Source organism: Podarcis liolepis, assembly GCF_965112155.1.
Source record: "Podarcis liolepis genome assembly, chromosome: 7".
NCBI lineage: Eukaryota > Metazoa > Chordata > Lepidosauria > Squamata > Lacertidae > Podarcis > Podarcis liolepis.
The window spans coordinates 74,139,295-74,154,082 of NC_139561.1; the positions used below are offsets into that span (position 1 = coordinate 74,139,295).

Genomic DNA, 14,788 nt, shown 5'->3' on the forward strand with positions numbered 1-14,788 from the left:
GTGGTGTATAGCCTCCAACGTTCTGGGCAGAGAGGAAGTTCCCAGGTTAGTGTGCCTTTTCTTCTTTTGTTCCTTAATTACTTGAGGGATATCTTGAGTGATTTCTTGAGTGATATTCTGAGTACCACTTAGGTGGGTCATTAGGTGTGGATTAGTTGCTAAAGCTTTCGTGTCTTGACCTCTTGAGCTTGTGAAGAGTTTTTCTGAGAAGATGGCTGTACTGCACTTAGTTGTGCTCTGGCTTGGCTTCGTGTATAGGGGCGAGCTGTGGTTTTGTGCCCTGTGCCAGCCAGATCTGTGTAGGGATTGCAGGGGGGTGCAGCATCCGGAGGTGCCACTATGGTTTGGCTACTGGATGGTGTCTGTAATTTATCTGTGGAGAGGGTCTGGGTTTGGGTCTGGTGTGGTTGATTGGTGATGGCGTTCTGTGTGCCTCTGGTTCTGGTGTCGGTTTTTGTGGGGAGGGCTAATTTCCAGATGTCTGGCAGGCGGGACGTGTCGTCACGCTTGTTCATGTTGTGAGGGTGTTTCTCTATCTCGATGGCTTCCATGATTATTCTCTTGTGGTGGTGTTCCATGTTAAAGAGCAATTTGGAATCTGCAAAATTAATTTCGTGTCCCGTTTCTTTCATGTGTTGGAAAAGAGAGGAAGTTTTTTCTTCTTTTTTGACGGCATTCTTGTGTTCTGCGATACGTGCATTTATTCGTCTGTTTGTTTGTCCAATGTACGTGGCTGGGCAGACTTTGCAGGGTATTTCGTAGACCCCTTGGTTTTCCAACTGGATTTTATCTTTGGGGTTTCTGAGGATATTGGCTATTTTTTGGTTGGTGCAAAAGGCTGTTTTGATAACCAAGCCTAACCAAAATCAACCCAGATGAAGCCAATAAAATCAGACTTGAAGTCACCAACATCCTCTGCTCCAGCAAACCACCCAGAAGCAATTTACACAAAGAAGAACAGAAAGCACTCACCAACCTGAGGAAAGACAACAACATAATCATTCTCCCAGCAGACAAAGGTAATGCCACTGTTGTGATGAACACATCGGACTACCAAGCAAAACTATCAAATCTACTCCAAGACCCTACCTACCAACCTATAAAAACAGATCCCACCACCTATCTGGAAAAAACCACCAAATCCAAAATAAAAGCCTCTCCTATCAGTGAAGAAATCCAGCTAAGAATCATCCCCAGAGAAAAATCATCCAGATGCCCCAAACTCTACGGTCTCCCCAAGATACACAAAGAAGGAACACCACTCAGACCAATAGTCAGCTCCATAGGCTCACCTCTACAAAATCTCGCTAAATTTCTCGCTAAGCAACTTCAGCCCTATGCAGAATCCATCGCTTCACACGTTACAAACTCCTTCCAGTTCATAGAAACAATAAAGAAGCAAAACCTACATCCCGATGACCTACTTGTGAGCTTCGATGTTGTATCACTCTTCACACAAGTGCCCATTACTGAAGCCTTGACAGCCATTCAAAACAAATACAATCCCCCCGAATACATCCTGGACCTGACCAACCACTGCCTAACCAACACGTACTTCATCCACAATGGACAAAGATACAAACAGATAGAAGGAGCACCTATGGGATCACACCTCTCACCGGTCATTGCAAATTTGTACATGGAACACTTTGAAACCAATGCTTTAGACAAGTCAGAACACAAACCCAAACTTTGGCTCAGATATGTTGACGACACCTTTGTAATTTGGCCACACGGGAAAGAAAAACTAGATAGCTTCCTCACACATCTCAACAGCCTACACCCCAAAATACAATTCACTATGGAAATAGAAGCCAACAACCAACTTCCCTTCCTTGACGTCCTAATCTACAAAAAACCTGATGGCTCACTAGGACACACTATCTACCGGAAAAAAACACACACCAACCGCTACTTACATGCACAATCACACCACCACCCTGCACAAATAAACTCCGTAGCCAAGACTCTCATCTCCAGAACCAAACGCCTGGCTGACAAAGACCACTTGACAACTGAGTTACAGAATCTCTCTAATGTGTTAATCGCCAATGGATACCAGCAAAACAGGGTTACGAAGCTAATCCAAAAAGAAACACCCCCCAAAAACCAAGACACAGAAGAAAACAATGGCATGGCCCTCCTTCCTTATATCAAGGGCACTACAGATAAAATTAGCAAAATCCTCCATAAACACAATATCAAAACAGCCTTTTGCACCAACCAAAAAATAGCCAATATCCTCAGAAACCCCAAAGATAAAATCCAGTTGGAAAACCAAGGGGTCTACGAAATACCCTGCAAAGTCTGCCCAGCCACGTACATTGGACAAACAAACAGACGAATAAATGCACGTATCGCAGAACACAAGAATGCCGTCAAAAAAGAAGAAAAAACTTCCTCTCTTTTCCAACACATGAAAGAAACGGGACACGAAATTAATTTTGCAGATTCCAAATTGCTCTTTAACATGGAACACCACCACAAGAGAATAATCATGGAAGCCATCGAGATAGAGAAACACCCTCACAACATGAACAAGCGTGACGACACGTCCCGCCTGCCAGACATCTGGAAATTAGCCCTCCCCACAAAAACCGACACCAGAACCAGAGGCACACAGAACGCCATCACCAATCAACCACACCAGACCCAAACCCAGACCCTCTCCACAGATAAATTACAGACACCATCCAGTAGCCAAACCATAGTGGCACCTCCGGATGCTGCACCCCCCTGCAATCCCTACACAGATCTGGCTGGCACAGGGCACAAAACCACAGCTCGCCCCTATACACGAAGCCAAGCCAGAGCACAACTAAGTGCAGTACAGCCATCTTCTCAGAAAAACTCTTCACAAGCTCAAGAGGTCAAGACACGAAAGCTTTAGCAACTAATCCACACCTAATGACCCACCTAAGTGGTACTCAGAATATCACTCAAGAAATCACTCAAGATATCCCTCAAGTAATTAAGGAACAAAAGAAGAAAAGGCACACTAACCTGGGAACTTCCTCTCTGCCCAGAACGTTGGAGGCTATACACCACACCCCCTCAACAGTATTTATAGGAACTCAAACACTGAGATCCTGCTCTGTTCCAGTAACAAGAAGCCGAAAGCACCAGCCTGAAGATGACGAGTGAGACCTCGTCGAAACGTCGCCTAGACACCCCAACTCTTACACGGGAAGACACCCGAAGACACCAAAACCTGCATTCCTGTACCCGTGAAAATCTACGAAAGCATATATATATATATATATATATATATATATATATATATATATGGGACCCAGTCTGTTCTGGGTCTGGAAACCAAGCCTTATGAGGAACGGTTGAAGGAGCTGGGTATGTTTAGCCTGGAAAAGTGGCGACTGAAGGAAGGTATCATAGACATCTTCAAATATCTCAAGAGCTGTCACATGGAAGATACAGCAAGCTTGTTTTCTCCTGCTCAAGAAGACAGGACTCGAAGCAATGGCTTCAAATTACAAGAAGGGAGATTCTGACACTCACAGCAACCGATGGGGGTTCTCCAGTCCAAGACAGCAACTTGCTTTTCCCGACAAGCTACTGCATAGTTATTCAGTGCCTCACAAAGAAGCTCCTTCAGCCCATCATTCATGCAGAGGTCATAGACGCAGTTTTCCAGAAAAGGGTTGGGGTCAATCACAGCATGACACTTGCTGAATGGGCCATCCTTTCCTTTGCTGAGCCAGCCGCAGAATGGCTCGCCTTCATACTTCTTGACCATCTCTGGGGAGCAGCTTTTGCATTCCCCATGGCAGTCATCCCAGCAGAACCTGTCGCCATCGTCCACCTTCCAGCTCTTTCCAAACTCAATGGGGTTGGGAGCCAAGGCCCCATCGGGGGTGCTGAAGTCATCAGCGGGGTCTCCATTGTAGTTGCCACAAAGACCGCAAACATTTTCAGAAAAGCTGCTGGAGATCTTCACCACCAGGTAAAAGTTCCAGTCGTAGGAAACCCTCAGAGAGAAATCTGTCTCAATGAAGACAGAGCCCCCACTCTGGTAGAGACGGAGTTTCCCTTCATTCAGGGAGATGGGCAGGCGGAAACGCTGGTCATTCACCTGAAGAGAGAAATCAGATTCAACCAACAGTGGAACAACACAGTGGATTGTATTCAATGTCAGTCAGACTCAGAGTAGACCTGTTGAAATTAATGCACATACATTGGGTCTACTCAGACTAAAACTTCAATACAACCGACACTTTTTGTTATTTATTCTACTCAACAAGATGGGCATAAAATGATGATGATTGTAAAAAGATCAACACACACATGCAATAATAAAGGTAGATTGATTCAACAGGAATGTGCAGAATTTGCAGAGTCCATACTTCAATGGTGGACCATATGTTTTGCAGCACATGGAGTGCATCTCCGTAGCAGAGCACACGCTTTGCAAAAGGTTCCAGGTTTAATCTCTGGCAGCTCCAGTAAGGGCTGTGAAAGCTTCCTGCCTGAAATCCTTGAGACCCACAACCAGTCTGTAAAGACAATATTGAGCTGGAATGGACCAATGGTCTAAGCATAAAGCAGCTTTCTATGTTCTTATCTTCCTGAAGAGTTTTGATAAATCTCACCAAAACTTCTCTTGCTTTCTTTTAAAATACCTTTGAAGTTTTTCACAAACAGTAATACCGAAACTCCTTTAAAAAAAAAAAAAATCTCACTGCCAGTCATATTTAGGGAGAACTCATTTAAATTAAAAATGGTGAGAAGCACCCGAAGCCTCAGCTATTTGGGCAGTGCTATCATTTCCAGTGACCAATGGCAGGCAGATACAGCCAACCGCAAAGTCGGTATGGCATAAAATGAAAACAGCTCCTCCTCAAACATTAAATAAGTGGGGCACAGGCTGGCAGGGGGAAGGGCAGGAGGAGGGAGCAGGGGTGGTGGCCAGAGATCAGTCCACGTTAGCAAGCACGTTAGCAAGGGAAACTTTGCCAGATCTTCTGTTTCACATGCCTACATTACAGCATGCAAGCAAGACAAGAAGCAAGCAGAGTAGATTGTGATGTACTCTTGGGGAAAAATAGGCTGCTTTTTTTAAGCCAGAGAGAAACAGAAATATGGTCATCTTTCGTTCTCACCCTCACAAAGCCTTGCTCATTTCTGACCACCTTGATGATGGTGTTATAGACTGTGACTGTCACAGAGCCAACATACGAAACACGAGTATTTCCCCTGTTCTCATTCTTGGCTTCAACACTGAAGGAAGGAAGAGTGGCATCTGAGCCACAAGTCTTGGCAATAGTGTAGGTACAGGTGCCCATGAAGTCAAAATTCTTCCCATCGAAGGTGTGATAATGAGGATCTCCCTGGGCCCAACAGCTGGATTCAGACTCTGGCACACACACTGGATCACCTCCTATGATTTCACACTTCTCCTTCTTTCTGCACTGGATCAAGCTGCATGGAGACACTGGTTTGTCTGGAATGGAACAATGGTAGTGTCATTGCAAAAGCAAGCATTGTAACTAGTAACTAGTGGAGGATGTGGCAGATAGACAAAACAAGGCAAGAAAAACAAACAGGCTTCTGAATAGCCACTTAATCTGGTTGCCTCATGGACATTCCGATTGCTCAGGGAATAAGGCAATCAAGATGGTGGGAAGCTGAATTTCACATACTGATTTGAACCAGTCAGACTGTTACTACAGCCTAGAACTTTGTAGGTCTCATGTCATGTCCCCTTCCCTCTGGAAAATGGGAAACTTGGGTCTCAATAAGATTTTCCGAACTTGGTACAAAAAGTAAAAATTCATCAAATCAGACCATTTTACAGTTCTTTAACCTATATTATGATAAGTATTCCAGGCAGAATGGAACAGTGAAGACTAGGAGATGATTTTAGACCCTAAAATAGTGGCAGCTAAAGTTCCATTCCCATGTCCATTTTGATCTACTGTGGTCCTCCAGTTATCACCCATAAGGGGTCACTTTCTTTGACAATCTACAAATGAGCAGACAGTAATGTTAAAACACAGCATCCAGTGCTGGAAAGCAAAAAGATGAAAAAACCACTGGGTACTCAATAGGATGTAGCCAACTTTAATTATTTATTCAAAACCCTCATTTGTAGCATAAAAACCTAAAGTATATGCACAGATTCAGATACTTACTGCAAGAGCAAAGGGCCACAGAGCCATAGCCATCAGCATGTACACCTCCAAGGATGAAGAGCCCAAAAGGAGCACTGGGATGCTCTACAGAGAGGGCACTGGCTTCTTTGCCCAAGCTAAGTTGACTGAAAGAATACTCTGTTCCAGGGATGCGTGTCCACTTGGCATTTGCAATGGCTCTCTTCTCTAGTGTGATCCCATTTGAATCTAAGGTTTTTGCTACAATGACAGCAAAATTATCAAACGCCTTAATCCCATCAATGTGATATGATGTGCAATAGCTTTTTAAAGCAGGAATGTTGATGAGGAAAGGGTCGTATTTCTTGCTGTTACCAGCAAAGAAGAAAAGGACCTGGATTCCTGCATTGGCAGAGAAGAAATAGGACTGAGATGGCTGCATTTGAAACTGGATGACTTCCCCAGCCACCGCGCGGCGGGAGCTTGGAGTGGCCCCAGACTGGAATTGGATCAAAGTGTTATCTTGGGAAGCGATGACATACACAATGTCAGTCTGAGTTTGGAAGGGCACTGGGGGAACGATGAAGGTGGTGCCCCAGCTGGAAACAGGCAAGAGCTGCTCAGCAACATGGTCGCAATATGAGAACTGCTTGGCACAGCTGTGCCCACTCAAAACAGCCACGGGTGCAACTGATTCAACCTTGCTGCCAGACAAATCAGCTGAGCTTTGCAGCTGGATAGCTTGGAAAGCTTTGAGGTCAGCAACAAGCCTGCTCCCTGCAGCATAAACCTTCCCTTGGAATGTCACAGCCCCTTTCAGGTGAATAGTGACTTGAGTGGGAAACTGATAGGCTACAACTGCAAATTCCTTGAAAGTGTTTGCATCATTCCCCACTGGTGTTACCACATAATATAATGTGCCCAGCTGCTGAACTGGGTATACAACTGTGGCAGCACTTGTGGAAAGCTTGTCGTTGTAAGAAAACACCGATATATCTTTGTCAGCTTGGATCCGCACAGTCTGATCAAAAATGTCGGTCCCCTTCATCTCTGAGGAGGCTGGGACCACAACTGACACGGTCTCCTTCTCATTGACAGAAACCGTTTTCCGAAATGTAGATTTGTTCACTGTGACTGTGATGGTGGTTGCAGGATGATATCCAGTGATAAGCAGATCAAGTTTAGGAGTGCCCTGACTTTTGAATGAGTTCTCCAGGAAGGCTGTGATAAATTCCGTCCCTCGGGAACTTGCTCCACAATACCCTGCAAGGCAGAAGGAATGGATAATTAGTCAACTGCAAGTATCTCAGTGCTGGGCTTTGATCTCTTGATGTGGCAACGGTTAGAGTTTTTGTATAATGATCTGATTAGTTTATCTTACAGCAGTAAGAAAATGATTACTCAAAGGAACCTATTAATATTCCTGTTTGGTTGCATTAAGGAAGTGGTCTCTGAGGAACAAATGATTATTCATCTGTTAATACATTATGAACCCTCCCTTAAAAATATCCAGCTTTTCCTATGATAGCCTGCATCCCAGAAGGAAGTTTTGATTGTAGTCTGGAGAGGCTTCTAGTGAGACTCTGTTACCCAGGCTGTCATGTTCCAAGCAGTTAGAGGTTGGTAGCTGTGTTGGTCTGCCATAGTCGAAACAAAATAAAAAAAAATCCTTCCAGTAGCACCATAGAGACCAACTAAGTTTGTTATTGGTATTAGCTTTCGTGTGCATGCTCCAAGCAAACACTGTTTTCCAAGTAAACACAGTTGAAAGAGCACCTGGTAATTTTTTTCTCTCTTTGTTCAACTCCTCCTAGAAGTATTGAACCAAGATATGGTCATCTACATGCCACACCTTCCTTTCCCATTCCCTCACAATTACTGATCAGCATTTTGCAGCATGATAACAGAACCACTGGTGGAGGAACAGGGGTGCGGGGGAAGCACACCGCTCCCGGTGGCACAATCCTGGTAGGGTGCCATCGCAGCTGGGGGGCTCCCCCCACTGGGCGTCATGACCCCGGGACGTGCACCACACCCCCGGGATGCATGCCAGCCACGCCCCCACCTGCTCTCAGACCCTCCCCCTCCCTGCCAGAGCTTGAAGCTCCACCACTGAACAGAACAAGAGTGTTGGAGTGCAGATGCAGGAATGCAGGTGGTCCAAGTGAATGAGTGGGTGGCCTAGGAAGATGGCTGCGTGTGTGCATGGCTGAAGCTGACAGTGGGGAGCCCAAGCAAACAGAGATGGAGGCAGAGCAGGCAGTCCAGGCAAAACTGCAGAGGAACCATGAGGACAGACTGAGACAGCTCCCTGTGACTGTCTTGCCCGCTTCAGCCTCAGCAGCTTCAGAAGCCAAGGAGGAGGCAAATGGATGTGGGCATGTGTCCCGGGTGAGGCACTGAGGAACAGGCAGGGCTGGGCAGGCAGCTCACCAGCAACAGTCCTGCTCTTCCACTGCTGCCCATGGCTTCCCTCGTCCTCACCCTCTGCACTTAAGTATGAAATGGCCCTGGCAGCTGGGTGGGATGTCGAATGGGAGGGGACATAGTTCAGGTGAGCTCTGAGTGGAAGAAGGCACTGTGTCTGGGCAAGCTGTAAGGGGCAGTAGCAAGGTCAGTGAGAGTGCAGAGTTAGAAAGGTGGTGGAGTTGTAAAAGCAGGAGGAGAAGGGCTTGATAAGGTGTATAGGAAGGAGGAATGGGAATGGCTGGGTGTAAAGGAAAGGGAGTTTGACCAGGTGTTAAGGAATGGAATTGGTGAGGGGGTGGGGGATCTGTTAGGGTGAATGAGCAACAGTACAGCCCCTACCCCTACCCTAGCTATATCGGCAAATTTGACTTATGTACTATATGAACAGATCATGTATTTTTTTCTCAAAAAAAGGAAAAGAATAAATAAAACTTTGAATTAATGAATCAAAGGTATTTCTCAGCTACCCCGTAACAAAATTTCTCTAGGTACCTTACCAAATAATAGTTTAAAATACCATGATTAAATACACAACAACATAAGGTGCAACACAGCAAACAGGGTATGTAAGCAATAGGGTTAAATACAAACATGCCATCAAAACTTTTCAAGCCCCAAAGTCATTAAAAGCCAGATGGAATTTTAGAAAGATGAAGGTGCTGCTGGCTCTGGAAAGAATACAAGGCAGGGGCCAGGCGGGACTCTCTGGGGAAGGTGCTACCGTAGACTGGGGTGCAGTCACAGAGAACAGCAGCTGAATCTATGAATAAAGGCTTTAGTGTTTGAGGTCTGAACAGTGTGGAGAGAATGGAGAGAAAGAATAACTGCTCCTTTGTTCATATATTAAGATTTTAGGTTCTTAGCAGATTGTTAGCTGAGCTGAGACAGGCTCGCCTTTTGTAAGTTGCATTTTGTAAATCTTTGACTTTAGACATTCAGAATCAGTGCCCTCCAGATGTGGGTGGACTCCAGATCCCATCATCTCTGACCATTATCTTTGATGGCTAGGGATGATGGGAGATGGAGTCCGACAACATCGGCCATAGGTTCCACACAATGGTAGGGACTGGGCATGTGTTAACTCAGCCAACGATACATTGGCCTGGGTGCCAGATAGCCATAGATGCAAACTGGAATTCTGGGTCAAGGAAAGTTTTGCCAGGCTGTGAGCAAGTGCCTGTTCTGTCAGCATCTGCATTTGCCCCACAGTGACAAATGTACAAGTAGTGTCTCGCTTGTAGGGCCAACCTGCAGGTTACCAATTAGCACCAAAGACTCTCCTCCCTGAAAGAGAGGGGAGGGGTTGTGGTCGGGAGCCTGAGCCCCGCCTAGCAGGGGGCGTAGCCCCCTGCCTTCAGCTCACCTGGCTGGCGCTCACGCCCCCTCGGAGGGCCACCCAACCAGGTGCCACTGAGGGGGCGTGTTCAGCAGCTTTTGCTGCAGCGACAGCCTTTCCCCGGCCTCATTCTCCGTCGTCGCCTCTTGGGCCCTCCCAAGACATGAATGAAGGGTATCTTACCGAATAGGAGCGCCAGCCAGATCCAAGGCAGCAGCAGTCTCGTTGCCATGGCTAAAAAAATAAAAAAAACAGCAGAAGAAAGTAGTTCAAGTAATCTGCAGATTCAAGGTAAATTCCCATCCTCCGATCTGATCATTTGTCTCTTGAACATCTACAACATGCCTTCTAGAACCTGCATGGCAACATATATGAATTCTGGCTCCCACAGCCCCTTTTACCTGGCTCAGCAAATTGTACCCATCTCTCTCCATTTCTTTCAAACAGCTACAACTATGGTTGTATGAGAAGTCTGAGAAATTTTGCATTTGTCTCACAACTTTTCCCTGAGAAAACCCATTGTTTAATGCTAAATTGGAACATATGTCAATCTGCAAAATACCGGATTGCTGTTGGCTCTGATTCAGTGCTAAACCACAGGTTTTCCCTCAGGGAAAGTGGATGGGTGGCTGAGCCTACAGATGATAATCAGAAATGACTGAAATCATTTTTTTAATTAAAAATAATAATGGATAAAGTCTTGTTGGCATAAATTATATTCAAGACACATCTGAAAACTAACACCAAGGATCCCAGACAAATGTCTGCTGCAAGAGAATTGCACAGCATGCGAATAAATGTCCAACTTCTAACAGAAGCCAGTCGGGCTTCTGATACATGGGGGGCAACTAACAGTACTTGACAGACCAACATGATACCGATATCAATAAGGAATAGAAATGTTCTGTTACAGATCTTTAACTCATCGTCTGTAAATTCTAACAATTCTGTTTCTAGATCCTGAATTTTTTATTTATTTATTTTCATTTGGTGCATATATCCCTACTAGAATTATTTCTCCTTCAACTTTAATTTGTACCATTAATTTTCTCCCTTTCTCATCCTTTTGAATTAGTTGTGGTTCAAGTGCACGTTTAATGTACAAAACAATTCCACGTTTTTTGGAAACATCTGAAGCAATGAAATGGCTCCCTAACCTCTTATTACTCAAAATTTTCTCATGTTTTCTTGCAACATGGGTCTCCTGTAAGCAAATTATATTCAAATTCCGTTTTAAAACTTCATGCCACGCCCTGTTCCTTTTTATATTGTTGTTAAGGCCATTAACATTCCAGGTTAATAATTTAAGATTTGCCATTATCTGATTCATTTTTTAAAAAATTGCTTTTTTGCCCTGCTCTTCCAGTCTTTTCCAATTCATCTCCTTGCATTTCATAAGGGGTTCTAGAAGCTCTCCCCGAGCTTTGAAACTCTGGGTATATACCAGGGGTCTGCAACCTTTAATACAAAAAGAGCCACTTGGACCCGTTTCTGAAGAAAAAGAAACTGGGAGCCGCAAAACTCGTCATTATAAAAATAACTTTTTTGTCACTTTTTTATTATTTCTTTGTTTGACCCCTCAGAATTACTCCTCCTCATAGAAATAAACATTAAATTAACAAGTTACCTTTTTTGTGTGTGTGTGTTCTTCACTCCCCTTCAAAACAGTGACCAGCGTACATGCCCCTTACAATGTGGCGGGCGGAAAGGTGACGTCGGGACGGTGCGTGACTAACGCACGCACCGCCCCCATGCGACGTCACAGCCAGTACAGCGCCTGCCACAGTGGGGAGTGTCAGGGCGCACAATGCGCCTCCTCCTCTCGCTGGTATCCACCCCGGAGCCGCAGCAAAGGTGTAAAAGAGCCACATGCGGCTCCGGAGCCGCGGGTTGCAGACCCCTGGTATATACCAAGTTTTTCCAAAAATTCCTGTACCTGACTCTGAGACTAGTCTAAATCTCTTTCTCCTGTAAGTGAAGGAAACTCCCTCCTCGTCATTTGCCCACCTGGTGTCCTCCAGGGGCTTTGTTCTACAGCTTCCCCCAGCTGTGCTTACAGTCCAGAACATCTGAAAGGCATCCACAGGCTGTATAGTTGGACTGCTTATATTCCAAATGGCTTTTCTGCATAGGAAGCTGCCTTATACAGAGTCAGACCACTGGTTCGTCTTGCTCAGTATTGTCTTCACCGACTGACAGCAGCTCTCCAGGGTTTCAGGAAGGAGTCTCTCCCAACCCTACCTGGAGATGCTGGGGATTGGAGCTGTGGCCTTCTACTTGCAAGGTAAAAGGCTCCATCACTGAGCTACGGCCCTCACCAAGGAGATCCCGGCATGCAGGTTACTTACCTGTCCACATATCAAAGCATCACCAACTCAACAAAGGCAAGCAATGACCATTCGTACTTTCTGAAGGCATCTGGTTAGTTCAGCACTCAAAGTAGCTGTGGTTATATAGGAGCTTACTCTTTAGTAGTCCAGCCAATGCTTTAAGGGGGCAGGGAAAAGGTCAACATTACTTTCTAAGCAGGAAATACTGATAACACAGTCACATAATCATCAGACCTAGTAGGTGAATATGCAAAATCTATATTCTATAGCCCTCATTGTGGTTATAAGCAGGAAATTTGGAGGAAATTTGGCCATTTGTCTGATCCAGCTGGTTCTTATCTTCAGCAGGCTCTTATCTAAGTTATGCTGTCTGGTCAATATTTGGTTTCTCCTAGAACTTAATATTCAAATTGCCACACAAAACTTAGTAGCTTACATAGCTAGGATATGCAAAATAGGTTTTATTGTTTGGCAATTTCTGAAAGGTAAAAAATGATTGGTAGCAATATTAGATTCCCTTTGAGGGACCAAATTTGCAGTATAAGTGTGACCCTGAGCTCAGAGTTAGAGACAATCATAATCCTAAGGGCTATACTTGTGGTGGTGTTTCAGTGTATGTGAAACTAGGTGAAATAGTTGCAGGAATAGACAGGGAGAGTAGCAGGCTTTTAATTTCTGATTAATCTGCTCTTACTGTATTTAGTGTTTGGTGTGAATTACTCTGAATATTATTTATTTGTATGTGGACGCAGGTGGCGCTGTGGGTAAAAGCCTCAGCGCCTAGGGCTTGCCGATCGAAAGGTCAGCGGTTCGAATCCCTGCGGCGGGGTGCGCTCCCGTCGTTCGGTCCCAGCGCCTGCCAACCTAGCAGTTCGAAAGCACCTCCGGGTGCAAGTAGATAAATAGGGACCGCTTACCAGCGGGAAGGTAAACGGCGTTTCCGTGTGCGGCTCTGGCTCGCCAGAGCAGCGATGTCACGCTGGCCACGTGACCCGGAAGTGTCTTCGGACAGCGCTGGCCCACGGCCTCTTGAGTGAGATGGGCGCACAACCCTAGAGTCTGGCAAGACTGGCCCGTACGGGCAGGGGTACCTTTACCTTTACCTTTATAGCCAAAGTCATTACAAAAGATAAAATACATAATAATAAAAACAGGATAAAATACATTACACAGGTAAAATAATGATTAAAACCAGATGATCTATCAGGTAAGAGTTTGCTCCTCTGAAGAATTTGTCTTATCATCCTCACCAGGGCTCGTTCTTTCTTTCTTTCTTTCTTTCTTTCTTTCTTTCTTTCTTTCTTTCTTTCTTTCTTTCTTTCTTTTTTAAGATTTTATATTATTTATTGAATTTTGAAGATACAAAAAATAGAAAAGAAGAAATACATAGACAAACAAAAAATAAACTGCTATTTACACGAAGTTCATACCCGCCCCCATGACTACCCACCACCACACCCACGACTTCCCTCTACCCCATCTCGACTTCCGTATAAATTCAATACAAAACACTGCAATCAATGTGTTTTATTCTCTTTATAATATAATTTGTTAGTGAGTTCTATTTCACTTTACTCCTTTAATAGAATAGAATATAATAGAATAGAATAGATTCTTTATTGTCATTACACAAGTGCAACATTGCACAAAGTGCAACGAAATTGGATGCCATCCCTTAAAACAACAAAAGCAAAACAACAACAACAACCAAACAAACCACATTCCAGCCACACCCACACCACACCCATCAAACTCCCAGGTCACACTATCGAGTTACAGCATTCAAAAAGGCCACAGCTCTTGGATAGAAACTGTTTTTCAGTCTATTTGTCTTTGACTTGATGCTTCTATATCTCCTGCCAGAAGGCAGTAGTGCAAACAGACCGTGTCCCGGGTGAGATGAATCCTGCAGGATGTTATTTGCTTTCCTAAGACAACGGGAACCGTACAGTTCTTCCAAAGATGGGAGAGGATGACCAATAATCCTTTGGGCTGTGGTTATGACCTTCTGGAGCACCTTCCTCTCCCTAGCTGTACAACTGGAGAACCAAGCACAAATACAGTATGTAAGAATGCTCTCTATGGAGCCTCGGTAGAAGGACACCAGCAGTCTCTCACTCAGATTGTTCTTCTTTAAAAGTCTGAGGAAATAAATTCTCTGCTGGGCCTTCTTCACCAGAGCAGTGGTATGTGCGCTCCAAGTCATGCCCTGATCGATAGCTACTCCCAAAAACCTGAATTCCGCCACCCTCTCCACCCGTTCCCCGTTGATATACAAGGGCTGAATGTCCGCCTTTTTTTTCCTGTAATCCACCACCAGTTCCTTGGTCTTAGCCGTATTAAGAGCCAGATTGTTCTCTCCACACCAAACACAGAGCCGCTCCACCTCGTCCCGATAGGCGGACTCATCCCCTCCTGAAATGAGCCCTACCACCGTAGTGTCATCAGCAAACTTGATGATTTTGTTGCTGGAATAGATGGCTGTACAGTCATACGTATAGAGAGTGTAGAGCAGGGGACTCAACACACAACCCTGTGGTGAGCCG

At 44.9% G+C, this 14,788-nt stretch overlaps 1 protein-coding gene across 1 annotated transcript; it reads right to left on the minus strand.

The window, feature by feature from the left end:
• Positions 1 to 5,117: 5,117 nt before the first annotated feature.
• LOC310710957 (IgGFc-binding protein-like) lies at positions 5,118 to 12,336 on the minus strand. Its single transcript, XM_083512327.1, has 3 exons — positions 12,261 to 12,336; positions 10,096 to 10,146; positions 5,118 to 7,370 (listed from the first exon to the last, which is right to left on the minus strand). The coding sequence occupies exons 1-3, from the start codon at positions 12,268 to 12,270 to the stop codon at positions 6,100 to 6,102; spliced, it is 1,332 nt and encodes a 443-aa protein (XP_083368453.1). The 5' UTR covers positions 12,271 to 12,336; the 3' UTR covers positions 5,118 to 6,099.
• Positions 12,337 to 14,788: the final 2,452 nt, after the last annotated feature.

Coding starts and splice junctions, on each gene's coding strand:
- LOC310710957 (XM_083512327.1), bottom strand. Junction 7,371..10,095: donor CTGGCTGGCGCTCCTATTCG/GTAAGATACCCT, acceptor TCTGCCTTGCAG/GGTATTGTGGAGCAAGTTCC.